The 15,565-nt window shown below is 36.1% G+C and overlaps 1 protein-coding gene across 1 annotated transcript in view; it reads left to right on the top strand.

Annotated features, from left to right (window-relative positions):
• The first annotated feature begins 5,139 nt into the window (after window positions 1-5,139).
• LOC148949602 (uncharacterized) overlaps window positions 5,140-15,565 on the top strand; it is a 102,086-nt gene continuing 91,660 nt past the window's right edge. The window contains exon 1 of the mRNA XM_089093034.1: window positions 5,140-5,228. Coding sequence (XP_088949160.1) covers window positions 5,226-5,228 — 3 coding nt within the window. The 5' untranslated portion in view covers window positions 5,140-5,225. The remainder of the gene's footprint in view (window positions 5,229-15,565) is intronic.

The following is a 15,565-nucleotide window of genomic DNA, read 5'->3' as shown; positions in this document are numbered from 1 at the left end:
ATTCAATAGGAAATTGAAGTGGCTTGTGCCCTTTTTAATAGTCGAAAGCGATTGTAAGGTAACTAACGCCGCTTCCAAGCCCACCATTTCCCGAAACACATCCTATAAAAAATTTAAGATAGCCATTTTGTTCAGCCTAGTTGCTTTCCAGAAAAAAATTATGTTTCTGAGGAGGAAACTCCCCCATAGCCTTCAGGGCAAGGGTTGTAAGTTATGCCCTGGGGTATAAAAGATTTTTATAGAAGGCGTTGTCGTAGAAACTTTAAAAAAGGCTCATTCAATGGTAAATTCAAAGGGCTAGTGCCCTTTTTGATAGTAGAAAGTGATTGGTGGGCAACTAGCCCCCCCCCCCACGCCCATCATTCCCCCAAACACATCCATTCAAAATTTTGAGATAGCCATTTGGTTCAGTGTAGTTGATTTCCAGATAGAAAATATGTTTTTGAGAAGGACACTCCCCCACAACCCTCGGGGCAAGGGTTTTTAAGTTATGCCCCGAGGGCGTATAAGAACGATGTTGGCACAATGTATTATTTATTTATTTTTTTCCTTTAGAGCAGGGCACTTCGTATCGAAGACGTTGTCGTAGAAATTATGTTTTTGAAGAGGACACTCCCCCACAGCCTTGAGGGCAAGGATTGTAAGTTATACCCTAGAGGGCAGATAAGGTTTTTATAGAAGGACTTGTCGTAGAAACTTCAAAAAAGGCTACATTCGATTGGAAATTCAAAGGGCTAGTGCCCTTTTTAATAATCGAAAGTGATTGGAGGGCAACTATACCCCCTCTCACGCCCACCTTTTCCCCAAGCACATCCAATCAAAATTCTGAGATAGCCATTTTATTCAACGTATTTTTAAGTTCTGGAAATGGGGTCTTTAAGCATGACAAACCCCCAACAACCCTCAGGGCAAGGGTCAAAAGTTATTCCCTGGGGGCATATAAGGTTCTTATAGAACACGTTGTCGTAAAAACTTCAAAAAGGGCTCATTCGATTGGAAATTGAAATGCCTAGTGCCCTTTTTAATAATCGAAAGTAATTGGAAGGCAACTAACACCTCTTCCACACCCACCATTTCCCAAAACGCATCCAATCAAAATTCTGAGATAGCCATTTTGTTCCACACAGTTTAAAGTTCAGGATATTCTACAGTTGAGCAGGACACTACCTCCGCAGTTTTCAGGGCAAGGATTATATGTTATGTCCAAGGGGTATATAAGTTTTTATTGAATTCGCTGTCGTAAAAACTTCAAAAATGGCTCAATCGATTGGAAATTCAAAGATCTAGTGTCCTTTTTTATAGTCGATAGTGATTGGAGGGCAACTAGCCCCCCCCCCACGCCCAGCATTCCCCCAAACACATCCAATCAAAATTTTGAGACAGCCATTTTGTTCAGCGTAGTTGTCTTTCAGATAGAAAATATATTTTTGAGGAGGACACTCCACTAAAACACTTGGGGCAAGGGTTTTAAGTTATGGCCTGAGGGCATATAAACACAATGTTGGCACAATGTATCGTTTATTATATTTTTTCCTTTAGAGCAGGGCACTTCGTATCGAAGAAAGTGTCGTAGAAACTTCAAAAAGGGCTTATTCAATTGGAAATTGGAGTGGCTTGTGCCCTTTTTAATAGTCAAAAGCGATTGTAAGGCAACTAACACCCCTTCCACGCCCACCATTTCCCGAAACACATTCAATCAAAATTTTGAGATAGCCATTTTGTTCAGCATAGTTGATTTCCAGATAGAAATTATGTTTTTGAGGAGGACACTCCCCCACAGCCTTCAGGGCAAAGGTTGTAAGTTATGCCCTGGGGGCATATAAGGTTTTTATAGAACGCGTTGTCGTAGAAACTTCAAAAAAGGCTCATTCGATCAGAAATTCAAAGGGCTAGTGCTCTTTTTCATAGTCCAAAGTGATTGCAGGGCCATGAGCCCCCCCCCCCACGAGCATCATTCCCCTAAACACATCCAATCAAAATATTTTAGATAGCCAATTTGTTCAGCGTAGTTTATTTCAAGAAAGAAAATATGTTTTTGAGGAGGACACTCCCCCACAACCCTTGGGGCAGGGGTTTTAAGTTATGCCCTGAGAGTATATAAGAACGACGTTGGCACAATGTATCATTTATTTTTTATATTTTTTCCTTTAGAGCAGGGCACTTCGAATCAAGGAAGTTGTCGTAGAAACTTCGAAAAGGGCTCATTCAATAGGTAATTGAAGTGGCTTGTGCCCTTTTTGATAGTCAAAAGTGGTTGTAAGGTAACTAACGCCCCTTCCACGCCCACCATTTCCCGAAACACATCCTATCAAAATTTAAGATAGCCATTTTGTTTAGCGTATTTGATTTCCAGGTAGAAATTATGTTTTTTAGGAAGACACTCCCCAGCAGCCTTCTGGGCAAGGGTTTTAAGTTATGCCCTGGGGGCATATAAGATTTTTATAGAAGGCGCTGCCGTAGAAACTTCAAAAAAGGCTCATTCGATTGGAAATTCAAAGGACTAGTGCCCTTTTTAATAGTCAAAAGTGATTGGAGTGCAACTAGCCCCCCACGCCCATCAGTCCCCCAAACATATCCAGTCAAAATTTTGAGATAGCCATTTTGTTCAGCTTAGTTGATTTCCAGATAGAAAATATGTTTTTGAGGAGGAGACTCCCCCACAGCCCTCAGGGCAAGGGTTTTAAGGTATGCCCTGAGGGCATATAAGAACGATATTGGCACAATTTATTATTTGTTATTTTTTCCTTTAGAGCTGGGCACTTCATATCGAAGACGTCGTCGTAGAAATTATATTTTTGAAGAAGACACTCCCCCATAGCCTTCAGGGCAAGGATTATAAGTCATACCCTAGGGGGCATATAAGGTTTTAATAGAAGGAGTTGTCGTAGAAACTTCAAAAAAGGCTCATTCAATTGGAAATTCAAAGGGCTAGTGCCCTTTTTAGTAGTCGAAAGTGATTGGAGGGCATTAACCGCCCTTTCAGGCCCACCTTTTCCCCAAACACATCCAATTAAAATTTTGAGATAGCCATTTTATTCAACGTAGTTTTAAGTTCTGGAAATTAGGTCTTTGAGTATGACAAACCCTAACAGCCCACAGGGCAAGGGTTGTGAGTTATGCCCTGGGGGCATATAAGGTTCTTATAGAACACGTTGCCGTAGAAACCTCAAAAAGGGCTCATTCGATTGGAAATTGAAATGGCTAGTGCCCTCTTTAATAGTTGAAAGTTATTGGAAGGCAACTAACAGCCCTTCCATGCCCACCATTTCCCAAAACACATCCAGTCAAAGTTCTGAGACAGCCATTTTGTTCAACGCAGTTTAAAGTTCAGGATATTATACATTTGAGCAGGACACTCCCCCCACAGTCTTCAGGGCAAAGGTTACAAGTTAATCAGCATCGATAAATAAATGAAACCCAAAACGGACACAAATTACAATAAATAACCGAGCCAAACTCAATACGAGCAGAAATTAACATAAGTTGGGCTCAAAACTCTTATGCCTTCCCAAGGCCAGAACATAATTTGCACTTTACTGAAAAACAATGCAAGTGAATGTGCATTGTCAGTTTAATATACATATACTGATATTTAGTAATCAAAATGTTAATATTATTTGATTTATTAAAGTTATAAAAGTAAATACATTTATATTTTTTTCATTAAAGTGCAAATTAATATTTAATTCCTTTAAGCTCAGCGTTTAAAACATTTAAAACATTAAAACTAAAATTAAGAAAATCAAATATTAATCCAATATTTTAATTTAATTTTGAATGCAAAAAAACAACATATTTGATATTATTATACACCATAAATGTAAAATATTAAATTTTTTTCAAAGTGACAACTGGATAAATACAATCACTCCTGGAAAAAAAAAATACAAAACACAAAAAACGTATCCGTTCAGGGGAATCGCATAGAAATTCCCAGTATTCCGTTCAGTGGAAACATTTCCTATTATATGTGGCTTCATATATCAGCTCATGGGTACTCTTGCAATGCAAGCAAAAGTTGGTGGCATATTTTTACCGGAATTTTCCCTAATTAAGTTGTTTTCCTTGTGTTTTCTATAATTTTAGGAATTTCCTTATGTAATAATAACTGCACTAGTTACTAATAAACAAATACATATTTAGGATCGTCATAAAAAGCTGGTTCTTTGATTTAATGTATCTTATACTTTCGTTATTGACAAGGATCCTTATTTACTTACCATTCATTACTATGAAGTATTTGATTTTTTTTGGTTACTCAGACCAAATCCTATAGAAATATAATTATGAAAAACTAGGAAGGGGCCATTCAGTCACAAATTGGAACTTATATTTTTCTCATTAAGGGTCAAAATCTATCAGGAGGCAGACAACAATGGGGAAAAAAAAAATTTTCCATGGCTTTTCCCATTTCTTCTCTCTTTCCTTTGGTTTCCTTATAATTACTTTATAATCCCAAATTTCTAGGGGAGCATGACCCCTTGCCGGCGCCCATGGTTTATCCAACTAAAGAGACTCTAGTCTCAACTCTTCAACATTTGCTTTGATTCGTTATCGTTTCCGACGGCCAACTTCACCTGAAAAGCACAAATGGAAAAATAGCTTTAAACTATATGCTATAAGAGATTTTAATGCATAAATGAGTAAAACTCCCACACTAAACACGGTTTGGTTTGAAAACCTAAGATCTTAGAGGGTTTAAAGGACTCGGCAGACGTAGCTGATTTCGGGAACCGATTTCAGCATCAGTGGACAATCGATAGCGAAAAATTTATTGCGCCAGATTTTCAAAACAGGAAATCATGGACACAAATAGTCAACTGGAGTTTATTTTTGGTTGCATGAGTGATCGCAGCTTAGTTCTCAGTTTAGTTCTCAGCTCAGTAGCGGGGTCTTTCTAGCACAGACATCTCTGGCTGACTATTTATTTGTATCTCTGATTTTGTGATGATCATGATGAAAATCGGCGCTGATTTTGTAAATCGGCGCCGAAAACTAGAAAATTTTTCAAGCTCAAATAGACGCCGATTTCTTTTAAAATCAGCGCTGATTTGGAAATCAGTTCCCGAAATCAGCTACGTGTGCCTGCCCAGCCCTAGACTATGGGAAAAGGCGCCGTTCAATAAGGCGTTATTTTTGAAATTAAAAATCGTGATACTGGTAGAAAAAGGCTATGAATAATCCTCATTAAGCAACTCATAAGTTTAAAAAAAATTGAAAAAATAATGGTAATATTTGTTTTCTTTTGAAAGTAGTTGACTTGAATGAATGAATGAAAAAAAAGAGCACTATTATTTGCTTCCCCAGCAGGTGCTTTCAAATATAGGCCTAGGCTAGGCATGATGCGAGGCCTAATTACTACTCTACCAATGTGCCCTACCCAGAGCTGTTCAGGGGGAGGGCAAGTTGTCCTGGGTGCTGTGACTGGGGGATTGCTCACATTGATCAAATTTTTTACTATGATTCAGCTTTATTTATATTTAAGTAAGGAGGGAAGGGGACACTATAATAGTTTTTCTTGAGTGCCACAAACCCTAGGAATTAGTGGCCGGTAAAATTCTACTTTAGTTACTTTTACCTATATTGGAAAGGGGTGAGGTTAGGAAACTGAAACTTTTAGGGATGGGTCTGCAGGCTAAAATATGTCCTGGGAAGGTATTTTGAAGTACTTATCTCCGCTCCTTCTCCCTCTAGAGGATCCTGAAATTTGCCTACATGACAGGTGAATACCTATTGAAATTTTGACAAAACAAAATTTTACCTTAATTTCCTGTTACAAGATTCTTTTTCTCTGGCTTTAGTTCTGAAAATGCAATTCCTGTTATTTGAGTAGTATTTTAAGCCATATCAATGTTAATTTTCCAAATTTATGAAATGTATTTGTGTATCTTTAAAACTCTGTACATTATGATAGATCAATGTTGTGAAGCTGGGAATCATTTAGCTTGGCTTCATTTTAAGCAGAAGATCTATTTTACAAGCTTTTAGTTTTATAACACATATATTTTAAAGATCATCGAAGGTCAGTGGCTTGCAAAGGGAGAAGAAGTGGAGGTAGCTACTTCAAATACCTTCCCAGGACATACTTTAGCCTGTAGATCTATCCCTGAAAATTTCATTTTCCTAACCAAACTCCTTTCCAAGATAGCCAGAAGTAGCTAAAGTAGAATTTTACCTTAGTGGCCTACCTCTCTGATGGGTCCCAGTTCTAATCCTTGTCATTAGGCTATACAACATTAAAAGAAAACACTAGGTTACTAATGGAATACTTAGTTTATAATAGCCTATGAAGCATGTTTCTCTTATTCATATATATATGTTTTTTTCCATTTTTATCTACTTTTTTTTAATAACATATTTATCTAACTGATCTCAATTCTTTTGCAATAAAATAATGCTGTTAGCAAGATAAGGCTACAAATATCTGTTGACAAAGAACTACTATAGACTGCACCAAGCATGGAAAGACAACAAAAAATATAGGCAATTATATAAGGCTATATAGGGTATAAAAGAACAGTATCCAATTGAGCAAAAGTATACAAAACTAAAACCCTCACACCTTGTTACCAAAGAGGAATTGAGTAGAGTTGTATATGACAATGAATAGCTAAGAGTTTTAAGCTATGCATCAATATGATTATTATTAAAATTGTTTAAGATAAAACATTTGAAATTTTTAGTTTATTGACTTACCTTCAAGGTCCTCTTTTTAGAAATACCAGTTATTCTATTTTGATATGTGTATCCTTTCAGTGTTTCAGTTTTATTCACATATTAACAGAAAGCTGACTTTCTTCTGATTCTAAAAATGTAACTTTTATTGCTTTATATTTATTCTATAAATTACAAATATTAAATATATTTTATTTTATTTTCAATTTCTTGTCACAACAGAGATCACATTCTTAATTTATGCTGACAAATTATTGGTACAAATTTCACCAAGAAGGCAGGACTCTTGTTACTAGTTGTATGCATTGCATTCCCAATACAAATATGCAAAAATACAATTTTTTTTTGGGGGGGGGGAGTACAAAAAAAACTTTATAAAATGCATCAGAAATTTGTTTGTATTCATTTTGGTTACATTTTTACAAGTCAGACAAACATTTTGGAGGGAAGGGGGTTCAAGCCCCCATCCCTCCTGGATACAGCCTTGAATTTGATGTAGGTTTGTGGGACAGCTTTTATTGTTGAAGATTGTTACACATTGCATCATTCTGTAGTAAAATAGGGGTGGTCCAAGCAACCCATCTATATTTTTCTGGAATGCCAAAGAAAAGTGGTCTTTCCCAAAAAGAGGTATTTTGCCCTATGGTTTCATTGTTGAGGGTAGAGAAGGATAGGAAGAATTTCTAGAGTACCAAATATTATATTTTGAAGATGTATTGATCAGGAAACCAAGTGGTAGGCTAGCCTACTACTCTTTTTATATTATTAATTGAAAGAAATTTTTTCCACAAAATAAATTTTTCAAAGAAAAGTAAAGAACTCCATTAAACAAAAAATAAAATATAAATGTTTTTACTTTTATAACTTTAATAAATCAAATAATATTAACATTTTGATTAGTAAATATCAGTACATGTATATTAAACAGACAATACAATTAATTTGTATTTTTTCAGTAAAGTGCAAATTTTTTTCTGACCTTGGGAAGGCATAGGGGTTTTGAGCCCAACTTGTGTTAACTTCTGCTCATTTTGAGTTTGACTTGGTTATTTGTTGTAATTTCTGTTCCTTTTGGGTTTTATTTATTTATTGATGCTGATTTGTGGTAGTTTCATGCTTGGTAGATTATTTGATTATATTTTTGCTTGTTTTTGGTTTAATGGGGTTCTTTACTTTTCTTTGAAAAACTTATTTTTTGGAAAAAGTTTTTTCAATTTATTTCTGTTTGTTTTATATTGATGTAGTCTTTTCAGAGAAAAAAAAATAATACTATGAATCTTTTTGTTTTTTTTTAAGAATTTATAGTTTGGCCTGCTATTTGTATGCTGGAGAAAAATTTTCACTACTAACTAACTGACAATGACATAGACACACAAACACAACACAGAGTGGATAAATTGATTTTCATTCACAATAACTATAGCCACATCCCGCAGTTCTAATATACTTCTGAAGTTTGCCTGAAGGAGTTTTTTTTATGCACTAATATTCAAAGATAAATGATTAATTTTGTGATACAGTATTCGAAGTTTTGTATTCAATAAATTTCAAGGAATAAAAATAATAGCCTACTAATTTTGATTTTTAATTCGGTTAGAAAAACATAGCTCTTAGATATTTCAACTATTCTGCAAGGATTCTGAAATTCCACAGCCATTTCGTTTTTACCTGATTTCTACTTCTCTTGATGAATTATGAAGAAGACCAGCATCCAGCCAGCGATTCGCAAAGTTTCTACCTCATGAATAGGTAGAATATCTTGTAAATAAAAATTGGATTTGAGGAAGACTAAAATCTATTCTATAAATCATATACAACAACTTTCTATATAAACCTTAAATGCCCCAAGGCATAACTTACAACTCTTGCATTGAGGGCTCTGAGGGGGTTATCATCCTAAAAGACCTAATTTCCAGAACTTTACACAATGTTGAACAAAATGGATATCTCAAAATTTTGATTGGATGTGTTTGGGAAAATGGTAGGCGTGAGAGGGGTGTTAGTCACTATCCAATCACTTTCAACTATTAAAAAAGGCACTAGTCCTTTTTAATAGTGTTTCAAATATGTTTTAAAAACATATTTTCTATCTGGAAATCAACTATGCCGAACAAAATGGCTATCTCAAAATTTTGATTGGATGTGTTTTGGGGAATGATGGGCAGGGGGGGGGGTTAGCTGCCCTCCAATCACTTTCGACTATTAAAAAGGGCACTAGAACTCAATTTCCAATTGAATGAGCCCCTTTTGAAGTTTCTACAACAACCCCTTCCATATGAAGTGCTCTGCTCTAAAGGAAAAAAAATAATACATAGTACATTGTGCCAACATTGTTCTTATGTGCCCTCAGGGCATAACTTAAAATTCTTGCCCCAAGGATTGTGGAGGAGTGTCCTCCTCAAAAACATATTTTCTATCTGGGAATCAACTATTCTGAACAAAATGGCTCTCAAAATTTTGATTGGATGTGTTTGGGGAAATGATGGGCATGCGGTGGCTAGTTCCCCTCCAATCACTTTCGACTATTAAAAAGGGCACTAGCCCTTTCAATTTCCAATCGAATGAGCCTTTTTGAAGTTTCTACAACAACGTCTTCTATAAAAACCTTATATGCCCCCAGGGCATAACTTAAAACCCTTGCCCTGAGGGTAGTGGGGGAGTGTCCTCCTCAAAAACATATTTTCTCTCTGGAAATCAACTACGCTGAACAAAATGGCTATCTCAAAATTTTGATTGGATGTGTTTGGGGAAATAATGGGCGGGGGGGGGCTAGTTGCCCTCCAATCACTTTCGACTATTAAAAAAGGCACTAGCCCTTTGAATTTCCAATCTAATGAGCCTTTTTTGAAGTTTCTACTACAACGCCTTATATAAAAACCTTATATGCCCCCAGGGCATAACTTAAAACCCTTGCCCTGAGGGTTGTGGGGGAGTGTCCTCCTCAAAAGCACATTTTTATCTGGAAATCAACTATGCTGAACAAAATGGCTGTCTCGAAATTTTGATTGGATGTGTTTGGGGAATGATGGGCGTGGGGGGGGGGCTAGTTGCCCTCCAATCATTTATGACTATTAAAAAAGGCACTAGCCACCACAATTTCCAATCGAACGAGCCCTTTTCGAAGTTTCTATGACAACTCCTTCAATACGAAGTGCCTGTCAGAGAAAAAAAAAACACATATTGTGGCCACATCATTCTTTACTTAGGCAGCGCTAGCACACTGCCTATAATAATAATAATAATAATTTATTACAAACCCGCTATAAAAAAGAAGCATGAAGAAGCGGAGCAAAACAAAAGAAAAGAGAAAATAAAGACGAAAACAAATCAACCGAACATAATAATCTACTAAATACAAACAAATCACACTTCAACTATCAAGCAAGAAAGTCGCTGGGAAATCAAATAATAGTGCCCTGTGTTTCACGAGAGCTTGTTTTTCAAAATTCGGCATGAACTCAACAGGATCAGGTATATGATACTTTTCTAGCAGACCAGTGTTACGGAGGTAAAGTGGCAGACCAAGCAGAAACTTTAAATATTTGCAAAAGCCTGAACGGATTCGCAACATATCCGAATTCGATAGCCAATGCCAAACGGGTGAGATGTAGTGAGCAAAGGGAAGAGCGACGGCACGATACAACCTAGCAAGGATATGCTTATTAAATTTAAACTTCAGGGCTGCAAGTCTAGCATACCCAGACCGAAAACCCGACAGAACCTGGTCAACAAAAAGAGCACGCGAGCTTCTGAGGTCGCTTCCATATGTGATACCTAGGTACTTCAACTTGCGGCTTGGAAATACTACTTGCCCTGCAACGGTAACACGGGTAGCCTCGCGACGGGCAACTTCAGACGGCGCACGCGGGGGTTCAAATACAAGAAATTCTGTTTTAGCAGGGTTAATAACCAGACCAATATTAGTATAACCTCGACTTAGGAGATCGATATTAGCTTGAAGGTTACAAAGCGATGTGCTCACCAGTAATATGTCGTCTGCGTAGCACAGTAGGCTCACATCCATACATTCAGTGTTAAAACCACCGTTAATCTTTTTTGTTACCGACGAGGTTAGTGAATTGAAGAGTACAGGGCTTAAAACCGACCCTTGACGCAGTCCCCGGTGAAGCTTAATCGGTTTCGACAGGAGTTCACTACTCAACTTAACACGGATAAGGCTACTCGAATACCAGTGCCATAGGACGGCCGCTACATGTGGGTTCACACCTTGGTGCAGCAGGTTCAAAATTAACTTTGAATGAATTACCGAATCGAACGCCGCGGACACATCTACAGCACAAATTAAAAGAGTCCTATGATCCTTCAAATGAGCCATTGTTCTCTAGTATTACCCAGAAATGGGTCAACAGCCCATATTTTGCCCCAAGAAGATGTTTTAAGTGTACATTTCAGTTTCGTCCCTATTTCTGAATCTTAGAAGTTTATATAGACTAGAGGACATGTTTTAGCTTTTGATAACTAAAAACGTCACTTTCTATTTTACTCTCATTTCCTTTGACTCTAGGCTATAAAACAAAATTAGCCTATGGTATATTATGGTATACTATTTTTTATAAATACTTTCTTAGACCACACTGGCTAATCATGACAAAACAAAAAATTGTAAAGAAGAGAGCAAAGGAGGACAATAACAGCCAGTGAAAAACAGAAGTAAACATTATGCAAATATTTTGGTTGAGATATCCTCTCAACCATCCTCAGTGCAGAATAATAAAAAAAAATGCAGATAAAAGTCCAAAGGACAATATAAAAACCAAACCTCAAAATATACAATGAAAATAAAATAAAGACCCTTTCAAAGTAATGATGAAAGGGTAACTGAATATATATATATATATATATATATATATATATATATATATATATATATATATATATATATATATATATATATATATATATATATATATATATATATATATATATATATATGTATATATATATATATATATATATATATATATATATATATATATATATATATATATATATATATATATATATATATATATATATATATATATATATATATATATATATATATATATATATATATATATATATCCTGTATTATGAGAAAAGCAACTACTTGTGCAACACTATAATCAGTAATTAACTGTCAGATGTAGAGTCTGTTGGTCAGGGCCTTTAGTGCAATCGTTATATTGAGTTGTAAATTCTTAACTATTTAGCTCAATTGATTGAAATTTGTCTCAAAAACAATTAAAAGGCACTAAAATAATAAATTCTGTTTGAAATGAATATTCATATGGCAAGTTCACATCTTCAAATGCATGACAAGAACTCCTGGAAATTATAAACTGTATGCCCTAGCTAAAAAGTGTAAATTTCCACCAGATATTAACCTGATTGTGGATGCACCTTTACCAACTTCCATTGAGAAAGCATTTTACAGACAGGCAATCAATATTTTAAAAAAAGTTTAGGTGGGCTCTGATGTTGATGACCTCATCTATGGAGGTTGATTGATGACTTAGTATTTGTCTACTGTTTTGTTCTTCAAGAAAAAAAATGTTTTGATTTTGTGTATTGTTACCCTGTGTAGAAGAGAGCTAGAGCAATCAGGAAGATAGGCTGGCACCAGCCAGCCTATAGGCCTTAAATTGCTGGGAACAGGTAGCTAGAGTACTTGCATTTTCTACAAGCCAATCAACTTGTAATTTGTGTCATGAAGTGTATTTGAATGCTCCATTACATATTATGTAGTCTACAATGTTTTATGAATTTATTATGTGTATTATGAATGTGAAGATGCACTGTTGAAAGCCAAAAAGAGCCCGTTTGGGATTCTAGATCCTTTTCTTATAAAAGGAGAATGTTTACCATCTCTAGCCTATATGCATGAACACAAAGAAAAAGAAATGATATTAAAAAAACAGCTATGGCTGATTTATGTAAGGTAGAAAAAGAGCAATTCAATCAAGCTAAAATTTTAAGGTCAATTGTTTACTCTTGGACATTTGAACATATGACCTTGAACACAAGCAGATAATTGAAGGAGAGAATAGCCAGTGGACAAAGAACGGAAAACTTCAAACTTCATTTGCCCCAATAAGGAGAAGATGCAAATTTTAAATCTATTAAACAGTTTCTGATAACAAACTGTAAGTAAGGAGCAATCCAGCTCAATACCAACCAAAACTCTAAATAACAGAATTTTTATACAAATAGATATATCAAGAGCATTGGCTTATTATGCTGTTTCAAATATATAAGTTTCCTTAAGTTTAGTCTTACCCATTACTTTCTACAAGCCTGAGAAAGTTTGCTTGATTTTTAAAAAAGAGGGGGAAAAGTCCTAGAATCTTAATGAAAATCATATCATCAGTTTCAGCACATCAGAAACCCTGTTATAGAAGTTTCAAGCTCCTATCTGCAAAAACGTGGAATTTTTTATTTTTTTGCCAGAAGAAAGATCATGGATGTGTGTTTAATGTTTTTTTTTTCTTTCTTTTTTTTTCAAGGGGTGATTATTTGACCCAGTGGTCCTAGAATTTTGTGAAAGGGCTTATTCCAACGGAAATTAAAAGCTCTAGAGCCCTTTTAAGTGACCAAGCAGATTGGAGGGCAACTAGGCCCTCTCCCCCCGTCCATTTTTCCCAAAATTGTTAGATCAAAATTTTGAGATAGGCATTTTGTTCATCATAATTGAAAGGCCCATAATTACGCCTTTGGATGTAACCCCACCCCCCTCCCCCCACAGCCCCAGGAGAAAGGTCTTTAAGTTAAAAAATTTGGCCATTGTTTATGCATAGTATTTGCTATTGGGAAGTATGTATACATATTAGTATTGGGGGGGGGGAATTTTCTGCTGGGGGTATTCCATGGGGAGAAAAGTCTCCAGGGGGTGAACTTGTGAGAAATTATACACTGGGGTGAATTTGCTAGAATTCCTTAAACAAAATTCTTTTTGTATGTCTTGCTTTCTCTTTTCAGTCTCAATTTTCTGCGTGGAGCTGTTAAGGGTAATTGTCAGGGGTAAATTTTCACTGGGATTGAATTGTCTAGAGAAAATTTTAGTGGGGAGAGGGATTTCTCCATGGAAATTTTTTTTCATATTTCTTGCTTTCTCTTTTCAGTCTCAATTTTATGCATAGAGCTGTTAAGGATAATTGTCAGGGGTAAATTTCCACCAGGATTGAATTGTCTAGAGAACGTTTCAGTGGGAGGGGGATTTTTTCCATGGAGGTGGTGCCAGATTTCCTTGCATTATTTAAAAAACGATCAGAAATTAAACAAAAAAAACAAACAAATAAGTTTTTTGAACTGAAAGTAAGGAGCAACATTAAAACCTAAAACAAACCGAAATTATTACATATATGAAAGGGATTGCCCCCCTCCTCAACACCTTGCTTGTGAGAGGGTACATTTGAACATAAATTATAAGTTCTAGTGCCCTTTTTTAGGACACCAAAAAGATTGGAGGGCAACTGGCCCCCCTCCCAGGCCCTTTTTTCCTAAAGTTATCTAATTAAAATTTTGCAATAGTCAATTTGTTCAGTATAGTTGAAAGATCAAATAAATTGTTTCTGTAGGTGTAAAATGACTCCCCACAGTCCATGGGGAGAGGTCTGTAAGCTATGAAATTGGCTCATTGTGTACACATAGTATTTGTTATTATGAAGTATACATACATTTTTTGGGGAGGGGAGAAATTTTTTCTTGGTGTGGTTTTCTATTGGGAGAATCTTCCATGGGGAGGGGGTGAATTTTCCACGGGGAATGTTACACTGGGGGGGAATTGACAGAATTACTATACAAAACTCTTTTTAGTCGTCTTACATTATCTGCCAAATTTTACATGTGAAGGTGTTACAGGTAAATATCCAGGGGCTATTTTCTGCGTGTTTTGATTTCTGTGTAGTTTGATTTCTGGGAAATAATTTCCATGGATGGGGGCATTTCTGGAGTGATTGTGAAACCAATTAGAGATTAAAATCTTTATCAAATGAAAGAATGCTAAGGAGAATTTTTCAGGCTGAATTGTCTGTCAGCAATTTTACAGGGAGGGGTTTTCAGTGAGGATTGTACTGTCTGGAGGGAAATGAACAGAGGGCACTTTACATTGGATGAAATTTCCACTTGGAGTTTTCCATGAGGGGGGTAAATTTTATAGAGAATGAGCCTGATTTTGAATGGTCAGAAATTAAAAAAAAAAAAACTGTTTTAACTGAAAGTAATGAGCAACATTAAAACTCAAAACGAACATAAATTATTCTATATGTGAAGGGTGGCCTCCTTCTCAATATCTTGCTCTTTATGCTAAAGTTTGACTCTTTGTCCTAATGTTTTTAATAACGGCTGCTAAAACATGGTGGCCGTCTGCCAAAATCAATATGCAAATTTTTCTTCAATTTTTCATGTATGGTAAGCCAAATTCGAACCTGCATTAAAAATTAAAACGAACAGAAATTATTCTGTATATGAAAGGGGATGTCTCCTCTTCAACGCCTCGCTCTTTATGCTTTGACTCTATCACAACTGTACTTTTTAAAACAATAAAAAAAACTTTAGCGTAAAGAGTGGGGTGTTGAGGATGGGGCAGCTAGACCCCGACGCTGCGCCGAAAATCGGCGAAAAAAAACGGCGGCGCGCCGCCGAACTTGCATCAGCGCGCTGACGCCGCCGCAGATTCTATCGGTGGCGGCGTCACTAGTACGCCGCCGTGTTTTTTTCTCTTTTTTGGTTATCGCTATCGGCCTCCGGGCTTCAATCGTCATCCCGGCTAATCTGTTTTTAAAAATAAATACTGTCATCTTGGGCTCGCCATGTATATCGGTTCATAGGAAGGAGAAGAAGAAATTTTTCTTGAAACATAAATTCTACCTTCCACATTAAAATTCTGTTC

The sequence above is a fragment of the Artemia sp. Qi Xiang Cuo genome, chromosome 8 (genome assembly GCF_049724085.1).
Source record: "Artemia sp. Qi Xiang Cuo chromosome 8, ASM4972408v1, whole genome shotgun sequence".
Classification (NCBI taxonomy): Eukaryota; Metazoa; Arthropoda; class Branchiopoda; order Anostraca; family Artemiidae; genus Artemia; species Artemia sp. Qi Xiang Cuo.
Note: the sequence above shows the minus strand (reverse complement) of the source record. Positions and strands in the feature narration are given on the sequence as shown.